Here is a 20,814-nt window from a genome sequence, read left to right as displayed (position 1 = left end):
GAGCACGTGGCTGCAGTGCTGGCTCGGCGGTAGCGGCCGCCGCAGGCTGCGTTTGTGGGGCAGGGGCTGCGCTCAGGTACGGCTGTGCTGTGTGGGGTGCCGGTGGGGACCCCGGTCACCCCGAGCTGCCAGCCCTGGGGACGTGGCTGTGGCAGGGGCTGGCAGCGCCCGGAGGAGCTGTACTGGGCTTGGCAGGGACCGCTGCTTGAAGCAGGCTCTGAGGTCCCCCATGGCCCCGCTTCCCGATGGGGCTCTGGGTGTGCGGGAGCCCCTCTGACCCTTCCCAGGCAGTGGGGTGCCGGGGGCAGAGGGGTACCCACTCCCCAGGGCTCTGCCTCCCCGTTTTGGGGCTGCCGGTTCCTCCGGTCGCAGACTGCCCCGTGCCTGCCCGTTGCCGTGCGGCCGGACGGAGCCGTGACCAGGGGAAGGGCATCCCCCCCATCCGGGGCCCTGGCATCCCCCCAGGGCGGCTCGGAGCAGGGAACCTGCCTGGCCCCGCTGCCAGAGGTGCCGGTGGCCCCGGCTCAGCCATGGGGACTGGCACCGTGGCGTAGGGAGAGGTGTGTCCCCAGGCCCTTTGCAGGGGTGCTCGCTGTCCCCCAGCCCCGTCCCGGGTGGCCTGGGGGTCCCCTCGAGGCGCCTCCCTGACGGTCAGCCATCAGCGTTGTAGATGTGTCGGTGTGTAGCGGTAGCTGTGCGTGTGTGTGTGTCGGCGTTGCGTTAGCCACGGTGTTTCAGTAGCCCCGGTGCGGGTGCCAGCCTGCGGAGGCAGGCGGGCGTCACGCATCAGACACGTGTTCCCCGTATAGAGCGTGTCCCCGTCCCTGCCCCCCCCCCCCCCCCCCAAGGCCGTTCCCCACCGGACCCAGTTCCCCCAAGGTGGAAAAGCCAAATAAGCGCCGGGCCAGCCGCGACGCCGGCAGCCTGCTCCTGCCTCACCGCCGCTCTGGGGCGGGGGGGGGCTCTGCCTTCCCACCCCTGGGCAGCCCCACGCCAGGAGCACCCCAAGCCCCCTCCCGTGTGTGAGCCGGGTTTGGGGTTCCCGTGGGGTCCTGCGGGGCTCTCCGACGCGCACAGATCTCACCCAGCACCTCGGTGCCTTCTCGGGGCGCGCGGCCGCCCCGCGCCGTGGCCAGGGGCGCTTGGGAAAGGCGCCGAGGCTGCCGGCCGCCCGCCTCCATCCCCGTCCATGGGGAAGCCAAAGCCCCCAAGTACCGGCAGCGCCTGAGGCCACGGTGAGGGTCTCGCATCATACGTGTACTCTGCCAGTCCTGCAGCTTGGGGCTGCATCTCCTGTTCCCAGTGGGGACATGGGTGGCCCGGGGTCCGGTGGTCCCCTGCGTGCCGTGCATCACCCGTGGGCCAGGGTGCTCCCTCCACGGACTGTCAGGCGAAACGTTTCCTCAGGAGCAGGTTCTGGGTCAGCGCCAGAACCGGAGCCAGAGCCGGGGGCCCCCGGCCACAAGCACAACACCATCCGCTTCGTCCCCGTCCCTGTCCCCCCCATCCCCGTCCCCCTCCTGCCCCCTCCTCGAGACTCGCTGGGTGTGTTTGTCGGGGGAGAACCGTTGTGGACAGTGGTGGATTTTCTGTGCCGTGTGGTTGTAGTGCTTAGAGACCCCCCCAGCGTGCGGCCCCCTCCCGCTGCGCCCCCCGCCTCCCCGCTGCCCGGTGCTGGCTGGCATGCGTGTGCGAGCGTGTGTGCGTGCGCGTGCGACATCCCGTCATCACTAGAGACAAAGCGAATAATAATAAATAATAATAATAATAAATGAATAATAAAAATAAACCAAACCTCTCTCAGGAAGAAGCCGCCCCGGCGGCGACCAAGCGGGCCGGGGGCCCCCGGAGCCGGTGGGGCCCCGGCGCAGCCTGCGGACGGGCGCCAGCGCTCGGGGTCACCTTTGTAGTGTCGTGTTAGTGAAGGGTTCCTGTATCTGTTGTCTTGGAGAAATAGGCTTTTAGCCGAGGGGCAGCCCCGGCCCCCCGTCCCGGCCCGGGGGGGGATGTGACGCGGCCGGCTCCGGCCCTGCGGAAGCTCGGCTAACGGTTATCCTGACTGTTGTGACTATGGAATAAAGTGTGTTGATCTGCTGCCCACGGCTCCAGCTCCTCCTGCGCCGCCTTGCTCCTCCCAGGGGGATGCAGGGCTCCCAGGGGGATGCGGGGCTCCCAGCGGGATGTGGGGTTCCCATGGGGATGTGGGGCTCCCAGCGGGATGCGGGGCTCCCAGCGGGATGTGGGGTTCACAGGGGGATGTGGGGTTCCCAGCAGCCAGGATCCAGCTCCCAGGCACGTCAGCTCCCACCCTGGTCCATGGGCTCCCACACCAGCCCACGGGCTCCCACGCTGAGCCCTGGTTCCCGTGGGCTCCCACACCAACCGTCCCCTGGGGAGGGTTCACCCTCGTCAGCCAGAGCGGGGTGGGTGTCCCCTGGGAGCGGTGCCACGCTGCTGGGGGGTGTAAGTGTGTGAGTGTGCACGATGCACGTGTGTGTGTGTACGCCTCTCTGCATGTGTGTAAGCACCCGCTTGGCGTGCAGTGCGTGTGCGTGCGCCCCGTGCGTGTGCATGCGGGCTGTACACATGTGCATGGTGCGTGGATGCGCAGTGTTGTGTGTGCATGTGCGCACATGCGTGTGCTGTGCATGCGTGTGCTCCCTGCACGCGTGTGCTCTGTGTGTGCCTGCGTGTGCTGTGCCTGCTCTGTGCACACGCAGCCCCACGGCACCGTCAGCTCCACCCGTGGGGGGGGCAACCCGTGGGGAAGGGACCGGGGGGGGGTCCACGGGGGGCACGCGCCGCTTGCGTCACTCCCCCCATTCGTCGCCCCCCCCGCCCGTAGCTGTTGCCACGGCAACAAGGGGAGCCTGGAGCATCCCCGGGTACCGCCGGCCCCTCCCGCCGCGCCGGCCCCCACCCTGCATCCCGGGCGATGCTGGGGACCGGGCTGTCCCCGGGGGGGATGGAGGTGTCGCGGGGGGGGTGGCCGTGCTGCAGTGACCCCCCACCATTTCCATGGGAGCGCAGGGCTGCACCCGCTCTGGGACAGCACCCAGCACCACTCCGGGCCCTGGGGTGCCCTGGCCACAATCCCGAAGGCTCGGGGGCAGCGATGCCCTGGCACGGTGGCACAGCAGCCCCCAGCCACGGGACGCTGCCTGGATCAGCCAGGAGCAGGGAGGCCCGTGGGTCTGGCCTGGCCGCGGTCCCGGCTCGCCGGCCATCACCGCTGCCCTCCTGACCTTGCCACAGGCCGGGGCCACGCGGGGCCGAGCACCCGGTGCCCCATGTTCTGGCACTGCCCGCGCAGGCACGTGCAAACGCCGCCGCCGGCCTGGCTCTGAGTCACGCACAGCGGCTGCACGCAGCATCTTGCTGGCTCCGCTGGCAGCGGCGGCTCCCGGCCTCGCAGCAGGGACCCGCTCTGCCCGCTCCCCTCGGCCCCGGCACGGCCCCCCATTCCCTCCCCGCCCCAAGTCCCTGGGTAGAGGACGGTGCCGGGGCTGCGTTGAAGCTGGGAGCTGGCTGCCCACCCGTGGACGGTGCTGTGGGATCCCTCCTAGACGCAAGGACGGCAGAGGGACCGCTGTCGGTGACGGCACTGGAACAGGGAAGGATGTGCTAAGGCCTCTGCCCCCCAGAGGTAAGCGGGGAGCAGGCAGAGCTGGGGGGGCAGGGGGGTGGGCAGGGGTGAGCCTGTGTGAGGACACGTGGGGGGGATGCAGGATGAGGGCAGCCCAGGGGAGGAGAGTGATGGGCACCAGGGATGCGCTGGGATGGTCCCCAGGGTGAGCCCCCCTCCCCCAGACCCTGGCAGCACCAGGTTGGGCCCCCCCGGACCCCTGCACGCAAGAAGGGCCCTGCTGCTGCGTGGGGATGGAGGGATGAACCTGTCCCCAGTTCTGGGGACACCCAGGCTGGGGCAGAGGGGCTGGGGATGTGCTGGGGGACAGCCAGTCCCACAGGCAGCGCGTCCCCCCCCTCGAGGCCTCTCCAGTGCGGGGCTTTGTTCAGTGCCGCAGCCGGCACCGAAAGGGTCCCGGTCCCCCCGTGTCCCCCCCCGCCCTCCTCCGGGCTGACATTTCCGCACACATCCCCACGCACCCGCACCCGCACCCGCCAGGCTGCAGGGCCACCTCGGCAAGGGCTGAGCAGGCAGTTCCCATGGCAAGTGGCAGGGAGGGGACACGGTGGCCCCATCCCCGCAACCTGGTGGCCATGTCCCCATGTCCCCGCAAAGGCAGCGGCCCCTTGGCCACCCCAAAAGGTGGCCGCATCCCTCCCCGCCGCCGCCGCCCCTCCTTCCCCATCGCCGGCGATTGGGTGGCTGCGGATGGCCTGATGTTGGGCCTGATCCTGCCAACACGGCGACGGGGGCTGTGCCGGGGCTGTGCCGGGTCTGGATCCGGCCCAGGGTGGGCAGAGCCCCGCAGTGCAGGGGCGGGGGGGGTTCCCTTCCTCCATCCCGTGTGGAAGCCCCACCGGGATAAGGGCAGCGATGCTCTCGGTCACCCCCAGGATGTGGCCTCAGCCTTGCTACCCCAGCCGGGTCCTGGTGGCCAAGACAGAGCCCTGTGGGTGGGGGGGGGCAGGTCTCGGGGTCCCTCTTGGTGCTCCCCAAAACAGGCAATGGCCCCTGCATGGGGGATGCATCCAGCACCGGTGCCCTGTCCCCCATCCTGCACCCCGGGTTGAGGGCAGGAGCAGACTCAGCCCCACGGGTGCTGTGGCTGCAGGAGGGGAGTGGCTGTGGGTCCCAGGGTCCGTTGCCCTCCCCACGGCCCGGCCTGGCCCCCCCGTCCCCCCCCCAGGCCCGATGCCCACCCGGAGCCGGATTGCAGCTGCGGGCCCAGCGTGGCGCACGGGAAGTGGTACGGGGTCCGCTCCTACCTCCACCTCTTCTACGAGGACTGCACCGGGGCCAGCCCTGACGGGGATGAGGATGGGTCCTTGCCCCACGGAGCCTGGGCCCCCCTCATCTGGAAGGTAAGTGACCCCAAAAACCTTTCCTCCTGCCCCCCTCCCGGAGATGCACCCCCCCTGCCCACATCCTGCATGGGGTGCATCCCACCATGGCATTTGGGTGACCCTGTCCCCAGGTGAGCCTCTCCACGGGGACCCTGTTCCTGCTCATGGGGGCCGCCACGCTGGCTGCCGGCTCCCTGGTCCCCCCGAAGCTGGAGGGGATCGGGGAGGAAGAGTTCGTGGTGCTGGACATGCAGGCGGTGCGGTACAACCACGCACTGGGGACGTGCCGGCTGGTGGGCATGGTGCTGTGTGCGGCAGCCGGGGCGCTGGGCACCATTGGGATCCTCTCCTGTGCGCTGGCCCCGTGCCGCCCCCGGGAAGAGGAGCAGCAGCTCTCGCCCATCCTGCGTGGCAGCCCCCCGCCGCAGCCCCCAGCCGCCTTCGCCCCGGCGGGGACAGCGATGCCTTTCGGCATCTCCCACGTTCACGGCATCCAGCCCCGGCGGGACACCTGAGGCCGACGGGTGATGCCCGGCACGAGGCCAAGCCGTGCTGCACATTGGGAGCCGGCTGGATCACCTGGAGCTGGTTTGCGGCGAGCACTGCGGAGCGTCTGGCTCAGTCCCGGCATAGCTGCCACATCCCGCCGTCCCCCCGTCCTGCGGCCCCTGCACCCCCGCTTCCGCAGCCGCCGCTGCTGCCACCGCTCAGTAAAGATGCCGAGAAATCCCTTCGCTGGCGCTCGGTGGCCATTGCTGTGTCTGCGTCAGAAACCCCTCGAGCGCCGGGTTTGGCTTGGCGGCCACCACCTGCCCCCGCCACCGGCAGCACCTCGTTCAGTTCGGCGTGGAACCGGATGAGAACCCGGGAAGGAAACCATTTGGCCCAGTTCCCCTGTCGGAGGCTGCTGAGGTTGTTGCTGGTGGCTGAGCACAGCGGTGGGCACCCCGGGGGCACAGGGTATGGGGATGGAGCAGGGGGCACGGTGTATGGGGGCACACGCAGGGCACATGGAGCCACATGCCCTCTCCTGCCAGCCCGGCGCAGCCCCGTGCACCACCTGCCTTGGCCACCAACATCTCAGCTCCCCTGGGACACCCCTGCACCCTGGGGTGCTGCTGCCTCTCGGCGGGAGGGTCCTCGCTGCACCGACCGGGCCGTGCTCAGGGACCAGCATCACTCTGGGAGCAGAGACCACCTGGAGCCCCCGGGGGCATCGCTGCTGCTTGTTCCAGGGCTGCCCGCGCCCCCCGGTACCATGAGGCTCCTGTCCCACATCCCCCCGAGGCCAGGACCCACCAGGGCCTTGTGTCACCCCACAGCAACCCCTGCGTCGCAATACGCAGGCGTGCAGCGCACCCGGCATCCCCGGCCCACGCAGCCCTGGGGGCACCCGTGCCCTCAGCCGGGGACCAGGGCGGGAGGGTGAGGGGGGGACGGGAGTGGGAGAAGGGCCCATCTCCATGCCCTTGTGGGGTGCGGATACTGGTCATGCGTGGGGAGACTGGTGAGGCAGGCAGGGCAGGCAGGGGAGCTGCGCCAGGCTGGGATGTTGCATTTGGGCTCACAGCGGCATCAGCCGCAGCAGGGAGGGACAGGACGGGACGGGAGCAAGCCCAGCCTGGATCCAGCCCGGAGGAAGCGGCTGGAGGAGCCCCAGGACAGCCCTGAGCTGGCGAGCCCGAAGCCCCCGCGCCCCCAGCCCCGTGTGCCATCCCCGTTCGCGGTGACCCCCGACTGCTGGCCCCGGCGGATGGGCTGTAGGTCCTGGAGCAGCGGGACGGGGGCTGCTCCCCCCGCGCCGTGCACGGCTCCACCGAGGCCAGGTACGGGCACCCCACGCTCTCCAGCGTGGGCAACAGCTCCTCGAGGAGACTGGGAGGAAGAGCCGCAGAGTTAAGTGCCCAGAGGTACCGGCGAGCAGGAGAGGAAGAGGAGGGCTCCAGGGCCCGAGAGCGGAGGTGCCCAGGAGTGCAGCTGGTGGCTGTGGCAGGATGTGGCCGCCTGGACCGGGATGCCACTGGGAGGGCTCCGTGTGTGCCGTCAGCTCCGGGTGCCCGACCCTCTGCCTTCGGGGACCTGGGGACTGTGTCACCAGCAAAGCTGTGATGGCCGGGAGCAGGCACCGGGGGGGGGGGGGGTGTCAAACACAGCCGTGGCCCCCACCCTCAGCACGGTGCTGAGCCGTGTCCAACCGTGCCAAGCTGTGCCCAGCCTGCACGTGCCCAGCGTGCCAGACTGCATCCCCACAACGGCACCAGGGAGGGACCCGGGTATTGGCACAGACCACCATTCCCCTGTTTGCGCTCTTTTTGGGTAAATAAAAGACATGTGACAGTTCCTCGTGGGCTGTTCTCCCCGCTGAGTCCCAAGGAGGGTGCAGGGAGCTGGGCCTGGCCGTGCCTGGGAAGAGCTCGCAGGGGCTCTGTGCCGGCAGGCCGGGGACCCGGGTGGGCTGTTTAACCCCTCGGCTGGTGCTGGGCTCGCTGTCCGGGCTCCAGGTAGGGCACCCGTCCCGGCAGCGTGCCGGAGCTGGGCATCGCATTAACGCAGTAACAAAGGCACAGGGCGCAAGGAACGGTGCTTTGCTGGCTCTCCAGGCTTCCCTCCGCTGTACAACCTCAGCCCTGCCTGTCCTCCGCCCCCCCCAAAACCCCGCTGAGCCCCCAGCAGCCCTCCGCACCCTGCGGGCCTCTGCCCGCGTGTCCTTCCCAAAGGGCTTTCAGCGCTATTGAGAAAATCGCTCCCAGAGAGAAAGCCACAGGGAACTAAAAATAGCCCCGGCCCGATCTGGTAAACACGGCCGCCAGCCTCGTGCCACCCAGAAAAGCCCGTTCCCAGCCCGGGGAAGGCGGCCGCGTCACCCCGGCTCAGCGGAGCATGCCCGGCTGCTGGAGGCTGCACGGGGGAAGCGGTGACGGCCGGGCCTCTGCCGATGGGCACCATGCCCGGGATCTCCTCCTGCAGCCATGCGCCCGGCCCGGGGTGCAAAAGGAGCCGGGAAGTCAGGCTATTTACAGCCCCGTGCCGCTGCTGGGGGGGACACGGGGACGGGGACAGGACACCCCGGAGAGCTGACGGCACGTGCAAGTCCTGGCATTTAACCAAAGGTGGGCAGAGGGAAGGAGAATGGCAACGGGGGCACGGCAGCGCCGTTTGGCTCCGCTCCTGCTTCTCTTCCCACGGGGCTGCCGGGTGCGAGGCCAGGCGGGTCGGTGACCGCAGAGCTGGCCTGGCCACTGCGGGGATGTGCCAGCTCTGGGCCACGGAGTGCCACGAGAGCAGAGCTGGCACCCCCGGCTCCTGCCGGCACAGGGGGAGGGAAGGAAGCGTGTTTAGTAACTTTATTTTACAGTTATAGGGTTTGTACAAATCTGCATTTACACGGGTATGTATAAGTCTTTGTACAGAGTGACTGAAGCACCCGAAGCGACCGACTCCTCCCAGGCCCTTCCTCCCCCGGGGACAACGCAAGAACTAAAGTGCATCATGGCCAGAGAGCCGGGGGGGGCTGCAGGGGCTTCCCCCCAGGGGGGCTCCAGCCATCCCCTCCTTCGGGGCACTGGGGGAGTGTACAGAGGGGTCCTGGGACCTCCAGCAGCACCCCCAGGTCACCACAGACTCTCCTGCACCCCAAGTTTCTAAAGTGCTAAGTCACGCAGCCTTCCGCCCCGCGTCGCTGCCGCCCTGGGGAGGTGCCGAGGGGCCCGAAACAGGCTCTGCCTTCAACCACGCTGGGAAAGGAGCCCCGTGAGCAGCCGCCGGCTCTCACCAACGGCACAGACAGCCCTGGCACGAGCCAGGCACTGGCACCAGGTCTCACCGCCCTGCCTCTGCAAGAGCAGATTCACACGCTCCGGATTTCAGCCTGCAGAGGCAAAGGAAACTCCTCTGCTCAGAGCTTTACAGAAAGAAGGGTCAGGCACTGACTGCCTGCACGCCCTCCGGCCAGAAAGGCACGGCCACTCTGAGAGCGAGGGCCCACAGGGCAAACCAGAACTTACCCGGAGGCGGTTATGAACCGACAGGCAGGGGGTTGGGACGGGAGGGTGCTGAGCTTTGCAGGGCACGAGTTTTTCTTCTCTATCCCGAAACCTGTAACTCTTCAACCAACACCTGGTTTTCAGGCGCGCAGCCCCTGGGCACGGCACAGATGGCTTTGGGCACAACACAGCAATGGCGGGGGAGCTGGGCGGGGGCCGCGAGGGACAGGTAAGGGCACTTGCGGGAGGTTTAGCAGCTCAGGGGAGAGGTAGAGGCATATAGTGTCTATTGGCTTTGTCTCAGTGGGACACCGAGTTGTCTAGAAGGATTTGCTGCTTAGCTTGGGGGGCAGGGAGCGCTAGGACTGTTAACGGGACTGGGTGGGGAGACAGGAGCTACGCAGGGGTCGAGGGTGGCCTTTCCGGGAAACTCCTTCACTTGCGTTATTCCGAGGGGTGATGCTCGAGTCTGATCAGCTCGTGGGGGAGATTTAAGACAGACTTCCTACCGCAATGACTTCTGTCCCGTGCAAAGTGATTCACAAGGTGGGAAAAGCCTTTCTCCGCGTTAGAGCCTGCTTCCAGAGCTGTAAAAGAAGTCTGCAACGGGCGTTTATGGTGCCGCTAACGTTTGTGGTGACGCAACCTGGCACATGACGGCACATACCTCGGGCAGGGAGAGCGACACTCGTCTCTCACCTCGCTGACCCGAGATACGACTGCCCTACTGCCAGCGAAGGAGCCCCAGCGACCGAGAGCTAAGCTCCCTCTGGCAGTCCCGTGGGTCTGCTCCTGTCCCCTGCCCTTCTCTCCTGTAAACAGATCAGGCTGCAAAGATGAGGAAGCAAAAGGAGCCAGGGAGTGTTACACGCTGCAGACAACCTCATGGCAGGGCGCTGGCAGGGGTTTGTGAAAGGTTTGGCTCTACTCAGAGGTTGCCTATAGGAAAGGGAAGGGTCGGACCACCGGCGAAGCTGAACGCAGACGGGAGCGATGCAGAGCCACAGGGCTGCCCCGTTCCTCAGGAGTGTAACAGCCCCTTGCCCCCACACATGCACGCACCCAGGCCAAATCCTGCCGTGACACTCGCCTCCAGGCGAGGATCTGCCCTCACTCCCACTAATTATCCCCAGCAGAGAAGGCGGGATCATTTCGGCGTAGCCCACGCACGGCTCTCCACTCGTACAGTCACCTGTGCGCAGCCTGAAGAGCCCGACTCGTCCGTACCTCCGGTTCCTCACGAGACGGCGGCAGTGCCCGTCTGCTCACCCCTGCACGGGGAGGAGAGAACAAGGTGAGCGTCGGCGTGGGGAACAATCCTGCTGGGCTGGTTCCCATCAGTCTCTGTTGCAAAGGCCAAAAGCGTCACTGGACGCAGCAGGAATAAAAAATAATCTTCAGACAGGTCGTTTCCGGACACGTCCTTTCATCAAACATCACCCCTTCCTGCCAGGGAAGGACGCGGTGACGGGGAAAGGCCCTTCCTCTGGCTTCAGGGGAAAATCTGCAGTTCAAACTTGGGTGCCCACTCCAGAGCGCTCTTCACCACGGCCAGGGCAGCTGCTCCCAGCGCGACCGTCAGCCCCATCACCGCCAGCTTGACAAAGCGGTTGGTCCTTGGCTTTGTCAAGATGGATTTTGTCCGCTCCTCCACTCGGAGCCGCTCCCTGAAGCGCTGCTTCAACACAGTGTCTGGTCTCTGCTGCACCGACGCCAACTCAAAGTCCTTAAAAGTGGAAGCCGCAGTTCTGCAAGAGAAGAAACGGGTCAAGGAGTGTCCCCAGCTTGCCTTGGAGACCAGCCTCCTGCCAGGGAGGAAGATCTTCATGAGGAAGCAAGACCTGGCAAGGGGACGTACAGAACACGCGGGCGCACGGGCTGCCCCGCACTCACCGTTCAGCCTGCTGCTGAGCTGCCTCCCTGGCAAGTTCGGATGGTGGGAACTGGACAAAAAGGTCCCCAGCTCTGCTGATCAGTCTCTCGTAAGGAAGGTCCTGTGGGATCTGGGACAGGAGGTGGTGGACAGAGGCCATGTCGCACTCGCAGTCCAGAACTTCCTGCTCCCGGTACAGCACGATCTGCACAGAGGAGCGAGAGCATTGAGGACAGCTGGGGAAAGGGGGACGACTCCCTTGTCACTCGCTGGCACTCACTTCAGAGCCAGAAGAGAAAAACATTTCGCTTCCAGCTGAAAGACCTGCCCTTCCTCAAGGGGACACACCGCAGTGAAGCACTCCCCGTCTGGGAAAAGAAACGCCAAACCCTTCCAGAGACACTGAGGCCATGGAAAGCCCCTTCCTGGGCAGTTACGCCTGTCTTCTGAGCAGAGACTGCTACCGGCAGGTCAGAGACACGGGCAGAACCTCAGCAGGGCTCGACTCTGCGGCTTGCCCTCAAACAGAGATTTGTTTAGACCTCCCACAGGAGAAAGGGCAGATGAACGCACAGCGCAGGGCCGCCCCCAGCCAGCCAGGCTCCCCAGCACCCGAGCAAGCGCCCAGCAGCGGGGCCAGCACATCAAAGCAAAGAAAAACACCAGGTCATGCTGCCTCCACGGCACTGAACTGGAACAGCCTGCAGATCTGGACACCTCCAGGCTGCCTTGAGCAATCCTGCCCCTGCTATCGCCAAGGACATGGCTGGCCTTGGGGTCCCCTGCCGAGCAGGGTGCAGCCGGGGACAGCAGCAGCACTGGGTTTGCCAGGCCCCCCCCGCAGCCCCAAACTACTGGCACTTTGCAATGGTTCAGTTAATCCCCCTGTCACTCCGGCCAATACCTACCACAGCAGCAAAATAAATGGGCATCAGCGGATGGCAAGCCAGGAAGAAGTCATATAATCGCACGACGTGCCTGAAGTCGGACAAAACGTGCCCGAACCAGGTGATCAGCCAGCTGAGAGCAAAGATGGTTCCCACCTCCGCACTGCACAGAGAGAAAGTGCTGTTAGATCAGCTGCTGCCAGCAGCTTGGAAACAGCGCTGAAATGCTCCTGGGCGATCCCTGCGCCGCACCTCCGTGCTGGGAAGGGGAGATAGACCTGGCTATCGGCAGAGCATTCAGAGCTCAGTCCAGAGCCACGAACTGTACCTCTGATACAACCCCAAGGCAAAGTACTGCCATTACTCGTCTCACATCCAGCAGGGTCCGCAGTAGAGGTCCAAATGGTCCGCTTTCAGGAGAACCTGAACGTGTGACGTACCACGTCCCTGTCTGGCACGCTGACCTGAGGACACCTGAAGTCCTGCAGCACAGTCAACTCTTCAGATTCCTTTCCACCCTAAAGGCTTACTAACTTCTGGGAGTTTCTAATCAAGCTTGGTACCCAAAGACATCCTGGCCACGAAATGTAACAGACACACTTGCCCAGAAAAGGACTCTGGACTGAACCTTCCCACTCACCTTCCTGCTTCTGCTTTATTCTACCCAGACTACACTTGTGTGTCCCTACTGCAAAACCTGGGAATTATCCCCAGAACTAGCAACAAACTACAGCAAGGTGACACCAGCGACAAAACCGGGCACGTGAAGCGGTTGTGGCAGCTTTGTATGACACCGTCCACAAACCCTCAGCCTTTCCAATACGGACTGCAGACCACTGGGGTGAAGATGGCACTATGTAAAACCCCTCAAGACAGGCAGCATAGGTTTGGGTCTGCTCAGAAGCAGAGTGCCACATGGCTTTGGGCTGTCACCGTTAGCTGTGGGTCAGCTGTTGACTCACTCTGAGGAAGCCACTGTGGTGCTGGGGACATGCTGGTGCAAATGGCCCCGTGAACAGTAACATGAGACTGGCAGGGGAGAGCTAGGAGGCTCCGAGGGAACGTCTGCGTACCTCTGCATGAAGTCATGCACCTCAGGGTTCACCTGGTCTATGATGGGCATCAGGTAATTTAAAATGTGCTTGGTATTATCCATCGTTGGGTCCATAAAATCCCTGAGGAAAGATTTAAAAGAAACTCCGTCAAGCAACCACGTCAGTGAGCTCTCCCTCCAGGGAGGCAGCCAGAAGGTAAATAAACGTACTTGCAATAAACAGCTTTGCTGGCAGGGTGGCCCCCAGCCCCAAGGAATTCTATTTGGGACAGCCCCCTTCCTACCTATCTGGGACACGCAGGGCTGATCTGCACAGAAAATCCAGATCCAGACGACCACGCTGGTGTCAGCTGACACTTCTTATTTTGCTGCAGTGTACGCGTGAGCCGTAAGCCTCTCCAGCACCCAAAACCTAACTCCCTGTCTGGGAGAGGAGAGAGAATCCCTCCAAACCACTCCCCAGCTGAAGGCTTGTTCTCATTTCAGTGCACAAACAGGAGAGTGACTTGACTTGGGGTCTCAGGACACCGGCCGCACAGACCACCTTTTCAGTGCAAAACCGCCCAGGGCTGTATAAGGCAAGTGGGAGGCACTGTGCTGAGCCAGCCCCCAGGAGCTGGAGAGACCCTGACAGCAGGGATGGCCAGAGAACTATGAATAATGCATCGCGTGTTGGCTTTTTCAACTTCAAGAGATGCTACAAATTAACTGACAGCCTTCAATTATCCTTTCCCCAGAGCACAACTCCCTGTAAAGCCAAGCGCTATCGTGTGGTCACGCTGCTCTCTCACAGCACCCCTCTGGGTACGGACATGACAGGCAGCCGGCCTTAACCCAAGGCTCTGCCTTCCAAGCTCCCCTTCCAGGCCAGCCCCATCTGCACAGGTCTCCCCACAGCTTGAGGACATGCAGGCGGCTCCTCTCCTCCAGCCGAGCCCGCTGAGTACCTGAGATGATGCGTCGAAAGCTTTTCCACCAGAGCCGTGGCCAGTCTGTCCCCCACCACCAGGAGGAAGGTGACCACGATGTCATGGTAGCCCTGGTAGTAGTGCAGCTGGGGGTTGCGCTTGAGGACGTGGAGGATAATATCGATGAGCTCTTCCTGCAAGCCTTCCCTCTGGTCATCCGGCATCCCTGTGGGGACAGCACCAAGCGGCGGTGGGACCGGCTGTGTCACCTACCGGCGCCTGCCATGGGAACGAGCGCGATCGCGGTATGCAAGGAGAGGACCCGTGCATTTACCAACCCGCCTGATCCCAAGGGATGTGGTGCAAAGCAGAGGGGGGTAAAACTAGCAGAAAAAATATCCCAAGCCCTAATCCCACCCCCCAAAACTCTGATGGCCCAGGGGAAGCCGGCCAGTTGTTAAGGTTGTTTAATCTTCAGAGGTGCAGTGCCCCTACCTGCGAGGAAGTCACCGTGGAGGACGGGAGCAGGGTTTACTGATGTTTGTACAGTGCTGCGAAGAGCGAACTGCGCTGCACGTCCAGCACTGCTAAGGACATTTTACTCGTTTTTAATTTCCCAGAGGTTCTCGAAAAAAAATTAAACAGGACCCATTTTCACAGAAACTGTGCCAACTGCATCAGACTGCGAGGCCTCCATCGCCACAACTTTATATCGGTCCCCTGCTAACAACATGTGTGTAGGGAGAGGATGTCACAGGAAAAGCATCGTTCCTGCCATGCACAGCTGCAGCCGCTTTCTGGCAGTCCTTGTCAACAGATAAAATGCCCAAAGGCCAAGCAGAAAGTCCCAGCGGAGATCCTGCAATGACAAAGTTCTCCTTTTCCCCTGCTTCACTAATGTATCTAAAAATAGGCAGGAGGCTGCCATTCAAGGGCAAAAAAATCCGTACTAGCAGACCCTTCAGGAATCAGGCTCGCACACAGTATCCGCACTCGAAAGAGAATCAGAGTGAATCAACTGTTTATGCAAAATAAAAGCAGCAGAAGGGGGAAGCAGAGTCTGGCTAGAAATAACGACTGCTCTGCAGAGTTAGATAGCTGCTGGATTAAATGTTTTTATAAATAGCACAACAAGGCACCAGCCACCCATCAGAACTAAACAACTGCAAAAACATTTTGCTTCTAAAAGTTCAGAGCTCTCTTAAATTTGGTGCATGAACCCGATTTTGAGACTTTTACACCAGAAATCGTTCTAACCACTGACAAACCTGCCTTCCATGCCCTGAGCTAGACCACAGTCTAAAATAAACTGAAGCAAATGGTACATTTCTCAAGCACTCCATCTATCCTAACCTCAGCCTGTTCACAACGGGCGAGGGGCACGCAGGATCCGAGCCTCTCTGCGCTGCAACTGTTCGACGGCACCGGCCTGCTGGCAGAGGGGCTCAGCGGGGCCGGGGGAAGTGTAACATTGGAAGAGCCACATCAAAAACCAGCTGTAGCACAGGCAGCTGAAGGAAACCGATAGCCGCGGAATGGCTCCACTGCATGAAGAAGCTGCTGTAAGCTCACGAGGAAAAAGCTTTCTAGAAGTCAGGCTCTTGGAGCAACGGAGCGTCACCTACTGCAATCCCCCCCGGTAAGGTCCGAGCCAGGAGGAGCCCCACGGCACAGACCTTCCCCCCGCAGAGCGGGAAAGGGAGAATCCCCTCTCACCTGGTGGGAAACGGCGCAGGGATCGCTGCACGTCCAGTAACACTTGCTGGTAATCTTTATTGTCCTCTCGTAGCTCCTTTCCTGCTAAGAAAAAAGAGGAATATAATTAACACTGAGTAGTGCAAAGGTACCGGGAAGAGAGCTGGGCGAGGGAGCCGGGAGAAACCCTGCTGAAGGCAGAAGGATGAGGCTGCACGCACAAACACACCACCCCATCGCACGTCCCCTTTTTCGTACGTCACACACCAGCCCTGTCACTTGCACTGCCGTGCATTCTGACACTAACGGCACTTCAGTGCGAGGAAATGAGACTATTATTTCTTTAAACAACATACATTAAAATGCTTAAACTGACACCACTCCCAGCATTCCTGGAAACATCTTTGCTCCACAATTTTGCTGTGCAATTCAAAGCGTACTCAGCAGCAGGAAGGCATGATACGCTGTGGAGACCACAAAGAATAGTTTATTAAATAGAAATAATTCAGAAGAAAACCCCACCCATGGGTAGCTAAGATAGTTAAAACAGAAGAGAAAAGAATTCGCTGGCACACCCAACTACCTATGCGATCACATGAAATTAAATGTTGTCTTCCAGCAGCTCTGATCACCTAACACAATCCAGCTCTTGACTGACGTGGCGGGATGCAGACTTCTGAACGGCCACAGATTCAGGAACAACAACAAAATCTGTCCTGGGAACAGTGACTGTAAAAGCTACAGGACTTGGAACTTCTGCATTGCTAAGGTGTAAAAACCATGCAGGCACCTCATCAGGAAGGTCATTTTCCCTGCTTCTGTTCTGACCAAACACCACACGTGCTGCATGCAACAAACTGCTTCACCTACGCCTGGAAGAGACGCCTCGGGAGTATTTTGGCCAAGCCAGGGCTCAGCACAGCCACCTCTCCATGGGAGCAACACAAATTAAGTTGGATGCTTTCTGCTGCAGATGAATTTACACATGCCAGCTAACTGCTCAGGGCCACACCAACCGCATCCGAAGTGAACTAATTTCCATCACTGTCACTAAAGATAACAACACCCTCACAGCACAACGGAAATGTTGTTTTTAGGAAGTCATGTATTTCCAAATCTGCCATTTACATACAACACAGCGTGCAAAGCTACGGCGTTCACGCTGCAGCGTGAGTCCTCTTCGCACACGAGCTCGGTGGGAAACGCACCAGCGTACACAGGGAAAAGGCATGTCAGAAAGCACGTGCTTCGACCTCTGCAATCCTTCCTCTAGCGTGCACAGAGATCACCGAGCCGTTCTTCCAAAGCACCCGAGTCCAGGCTGTTCCGTACCTGGAAGAGGGGGCAGGTCGTCTGTATTAACACTTAGCAGCTTCGGCCACACTTTGCAACGAATCTCATCTGTCAAGAGCCCCCCCTCGCTGATCGCCATCCGCCTGAGCGCAGCCACGTCGATGGGGTCGCTGTTCAGAGCCTGATAAATTTCCTCCACTTTTCTTTTCTTCTTAGAATCAAAGTCTGTAAGAAGACCACAAAGAGGCAAGCTGATGGGCAACGCCAGCACGCGGCAGGCAGCAACTCCGATCAGGGGGGCAAAACCCACTCACAGCGATGTCACGCACACGACAAGGGAGATGACACGGGACAGTCGGCACACGCCCTGCCAGGACAGGCTAGGGACGACCCCGGCGGGCGACCCACCAGCTGACTGTCCCCGTCCCCACAGGCTCAGCACCGGGGGCACCGCAAGGCTCGCAGGGCACCCGCACCGCTTCCCTATCAACCTCGCTGGTCCCACCCTGGGAGGCACGGCTGCTTCTCCTGACACGGGAGCCGCCACCGCTGCCCGAGCAGATCCCTCGCCCTCGGCTCCCACACTCCCCAACAGATCACGGCTCCATTCAGGACCACGACAGCCGTGCAAAGCCATCCTGCAACTGTTTGCTCTCTGACACAGCCGCCAGCTCAGCTGTCAAGTGTTTCCTAAGACCAGGACTTTGTGTTCCTAAAGACTCCCAGCTAGAGTGGATGCCGTCCCAGGGAGAAGTCTGAACATTTCCACTGACAGCAAGTCACAAGAAAGGACATAATTATACCAGAGTTCACGAATCACAAGCATATTCACTTCTCTCCCAACAAACACAAACTTGCCAGCTATTAGTCTACGCGCAGGTTAGCCACTATTAAACAAATACCACTGTTCTGTGGAGCACATGAAGTCGGGGGTAGGGAGGGAAGGGAATAACACACAAAGCACACGGTGCTCTGGTTTCAGATGGGTTAAATGCACTTACAGGACACGGGAGCGTTTCCCGGGGAGCTGAGAAGGGACACTATTTCACACTGCATCGTGGTATTTGTCACCGCTGCCCCACGCGAGGAAGGAGAGAGGCGGCCGAGAGCCACCCGATATCCCACACCGGAGGAGTTTCCACTAAGGAGGCTTTGCCGAGCAGCCGCGGGGCTGGAGCGCAGGATGAGGCCGCAAACGCTGCCTTCACCTAAAGGCTTTTTCCCACAGATCCAACTAACGCTGCTCTTGGCATCCAAACAGGATTCGTTCGATAAGGGACGTGTCCAAATAGGATTTGGGGTGGGAGGAATTAAAAGGATCCCGATGGAGAAACAGCTGTTTCTCAACACCGCGCCCTCCCGGCACCGATGCGGGGAGCGCGTTCCTCTGCCCACGTGGCACCTCCGGCGTCTTGGCGCTGTCCCGGCCCTCTCCCCGCTCCCGGGGAGCTGCGTGCGAGCGCCTGGCTGGAAGCGCCGCTTTCTGCGGCGTCTGAACGGGAGACGGCGGGACAGCAGGCTGCTCGGACACACGGACGCTAAGTAGGTTAAGCGGTGGATGCTCCCCCTTCTCAAAGTACCCTTTTTAAACACTTTTTGGATGAAAACAAGCTGTAACAGCAGACGACAGATCTCCAACTCCCCTCCAAACACCAAGTTCCTGGTAACTTTAAAGCTTCTAACGCTCACCCAGTGACCACAATTTCCTTTTATTTCCTTTGCCGCCCCTTGTGCAAGCAAAGTTATTTGCACACGAACAGAAACCAGCTCCGCTCAGCTGGCCGTTCCCTAGCCCCTGTGACACGCAGACACTGGGCTGTCACATACAGAAGGCTTAGGAAGAAGGAGACAAAGCCTATAGAAAAAGAAACTCCTGTTCACACACAAAGAACTTAAGGAGTAGTACGAAGGAAGGAAGATGTATTGCGAGCTCCTCTTCTAAGATTTACTGGCAAATACCCCAATATTTACGCCGTTCAAATGTACAGCGGACAATACCTGCAAGTAGTACAAAAAACCTGCATTTCAAAACCTTTTTTTGTGCACCCGCAAAACCTTAATTTGCAGCGTCAGCTACGCTTTGAAGGAGAGACAGAAACACAAGCTCAGAGCGCGGGGGCTTAGCACACCGTAACTCAAACCGTACCGTCATGAAAGGTCCACCTGACCGGCCGTGAGTGGATTTTTATTTACGTCCGTGGCTAAAAACAGCGCCTGGAACAGTTCTCACGGACGAGCACCCCAGCACAGCACCCGCCTGCGTGCGGAGAATGCAGACGATCTCCACGGAGCGAAGAGGGATGACCGCCCGCACCGGAGTGCGGTTCCAGAGAGGGAAGCAGCCCTGCGTTCCCAACGGCTGAAACAACGCGCAGGCACCGGGCACCGGCACTTACACAACGCTTCGCAAGGCCGGGCAAGCCCCGGCGTTGCTGCAGAGCCCCCCCGCCTCCCCCGGTTACTGCCGTGATGGGCGGCCTGGAAAAGTGAAGCCCGGGGAGCTCAAGGGCTCGGCCTCGAGTCAGGCAGCGGCCAAACCGCAGCCCCGGCTGCTCCCCGCCTGTTCGAGCCCGCAGCCTGGAGAGGGAGCCCGCTCCCGCGCCGAGGGACGGTTCCACAGCCGCGGGGAGCGGGCCCGAGCGAAGGGTTCGGGCCCCCGGGACCCCCCCGGGACCCCCGGTCCGACCCCCGCCCGCCGCCCGCCGGAGCGACTCCGCGCGCAGCGCCGAGCCCCGCCCCGCCGCTAGGGGGCGCCGCCGCGCCTGCAGGGGGCGCTCCAGCCCCCGCCCACCTGAGAGGAACCGGTGCCCCCCCACCCGTCAGGCCCGGCCCAGCCCGTACCGTGGCCGCCGACACCGTTGCGCGGCGGGCTCCGCCGGGCCATGTTCCCGGGCGCTACGGCGCATGCCGGGCCGGAGACCGGACCGGACCGGACCGGACCGGGCTGGGGCTCCGCGCTCCCCGCGCCGTCCGGTCCCGTCCCGCCCCCGCCCAGCTCCCCCCGCCCCTTCGCGGCCGGCGCGCGGGCGGCACGTCACGGCGCCTCAGAGGCGCAGGCGCAGCTCCAGGAGGCAGATCACGTGGACAGAAGGGGGGGCGTGGCGCGGTTGCGCATGCGCAGAGGGCAGCGCGCAGCACGTGTTTACGATCCCGGAGCCCCGGAACGTTTGTTTCAAGGTTTTTATTTAAAAAAACCCAAAAAACCAAAAAAACCCCAAAACCCGAAACCCTACACCTCTACAGCACAGCTTCTTCCCAGCGCAGTCAAGGGTGGGTAACAAATCTACCAGTGCTGCTGCCACCCCCATAAAAAAAAATAACGTTAAAGAAACCCCTCCGAATTTCATCGCCAAGGGCAGCAGCGAGAGCGCGGCAGCGCTGCGAACAAGCGCCCCGTGCTCCGTGCGAGGGTTCGCCACGTCCAGAAACGTCCCTCCACGCGCAGGCTTCCGTGCTTCCTTGTGCAAGGCCCGAGCGGCATCGGGACCGTCAGCCGTTTGCAGTCCCCTCTTCCGTACGGCTCATCCGCATCTTTAAGCTCGCAGGGAGCAGCGCGCGCTCCGGTTTGCAAACCTCCCTCGCTTGAAGGCACGGAAAAGAACGGGGTGAGACGTCCTGTGTGGCTCACAACCTAGCGCAAACGCCCACAAGCTGTATTTTTGTCATACTGGGTGCTTTTATGTTACAGCGCATCGAGGTAACGGTCAACACGGTCCAACTTTCACGTCATTCTAGGATATAAAAGATTAAGCACAATATATTTCCACTGGATGAAGTCATGGAGGAGAAAGCTACCCTGGTGCATGTGAAAAACCTCATCTCCCCTGCCAGGGATCCCCACAGAAAGGGGCCGTGTTTCACGTTCTCCTGCCCCATTTCTCTTCAGTTGGTTTAACCCACACGCTCCACCTTGCAAAATTAACTGCAGTAACACGGAATTGTGGCCATCACCCCCCCAGAGAAGAACAAACGAGGGACGGGCGCTCAGATGACAAGCAGGAGCCGAAGGCGAAGGCTTCAGCGCTTGCTGAGGAACGGGAAGAGCACTCAATGCCCTGGACAAGCAACCGCTGCGATGGCTTTAGGACGGGACGGGGTGCCATTGTGCTCACAGCTGCTCCAGCTGAGCGCCACAAGCATTACGTGACTG

The 20,814-nt window shown here is 61.8% G+C and overlaps 2 protein-coding genes across 3 annotated transcripts; one reads left to right on the top strand and one right to left on the bottom strand.

Annotated features, from left to right (window-relative positions):
- Positions 1-4,501: 4,501 nt before the first annotated feature.
- On the top strand, positions 4,502-5,486 carry NRSN2 (neurensin 2). The gene is given in 4 exon segments (XM_050907611.1): positions 4,502-4,577; positions 4,764-4,826; positions 4,829-4,989; positions 5,103-5,486. Coding segments are annotated over 4 exon segments (684 nt in total).
- A 2,669-nt stretch (positions 5,487-8,155) lies between these two features.
- On the bottom strand, positions 8,156-19,560 carry TBC1D20 (TBC1 domain family member 20). Of its 2 annotated transcripts, XM_050907525.1 has the most exons (8): positions 19,506-19,548; positions 16,704-16,889; positions 15,393-15,473; positions 13,716-13,902; positions 12,788-12,889; positions 11,736-11,877; positions 10,848-11,032; positions 8,156-10,702 (listed from the first exon to the last, which is right to left on the bottom strand). In XM_050907525.1, exons 1-8 carry the CDS (start codon positions 19,546-19,548, stop codon positions 10,447-10,449), a joined length of 1,182 nt encoding a protein of 393 aa, XP_050763482.1. In that variant the 3' UTR covers positions 8,156-10,446. The 2 variants fall into 2 exon arrangements, with proteins under 2 accessions (XP_050763482.1, XP_050763483.1); XM_050907526.1 differs by lacking the exon at positions 16,704-16,889 and having other exon boundaries at positions 8,157-10,702; positions 19,506-19,560.
- Between the last annotated feature and the right edge of the window lie 1,254 nt (positions 19,561-20,814).

The sequence above is a fragment of the Gymnogyps californianus genome, chromosome 17, assembly GCF_018139145.2.
Source record: "Gymnogyps californianus isolate 813 chromosome 17, ASM1813914v2, whole genome shotgun sequence".
NCBI classification, from domain to species: domain Eukaryota; kingdom Metazoa; phylum Chordata; class Aves; order Accipitriformes; family Cathartidae; genus Gymnogyps; species Gymnogyps californianus.
Note: the sequence above shows the minus strand (reverse complement) of the source record. Positions and strands in the feature narration are given on the sequence as shown.

What these genes read in the sequence shown, in the direction of transcription:
- TBC1D20 (XM_050907525.1), bottom strand. Translation starts at nt 19,548, where the DNA reads ATGGCCCGGCGGAGCCCGCCGCGCAACGGTGTCGGCGGCCACG. An exon ending in CAACGGTGTCGGCGGCCACG is followed by an intron (nt 16,890 to 19,505) that starts GTACGGGCTGGG and finishes GTCTTCTTACAG; the next exon opens with ACTTTGATTCTAAGAAGAAA. An exon ending in CTTTCGACGCATCATCTCAG is followed by an intron (nt 12,890 to 13,715) that starts GTACTCAGCGGG and finishes ATCTTTCCTCAG; the next exon opens with GGATTTTATGGACCCAACGA.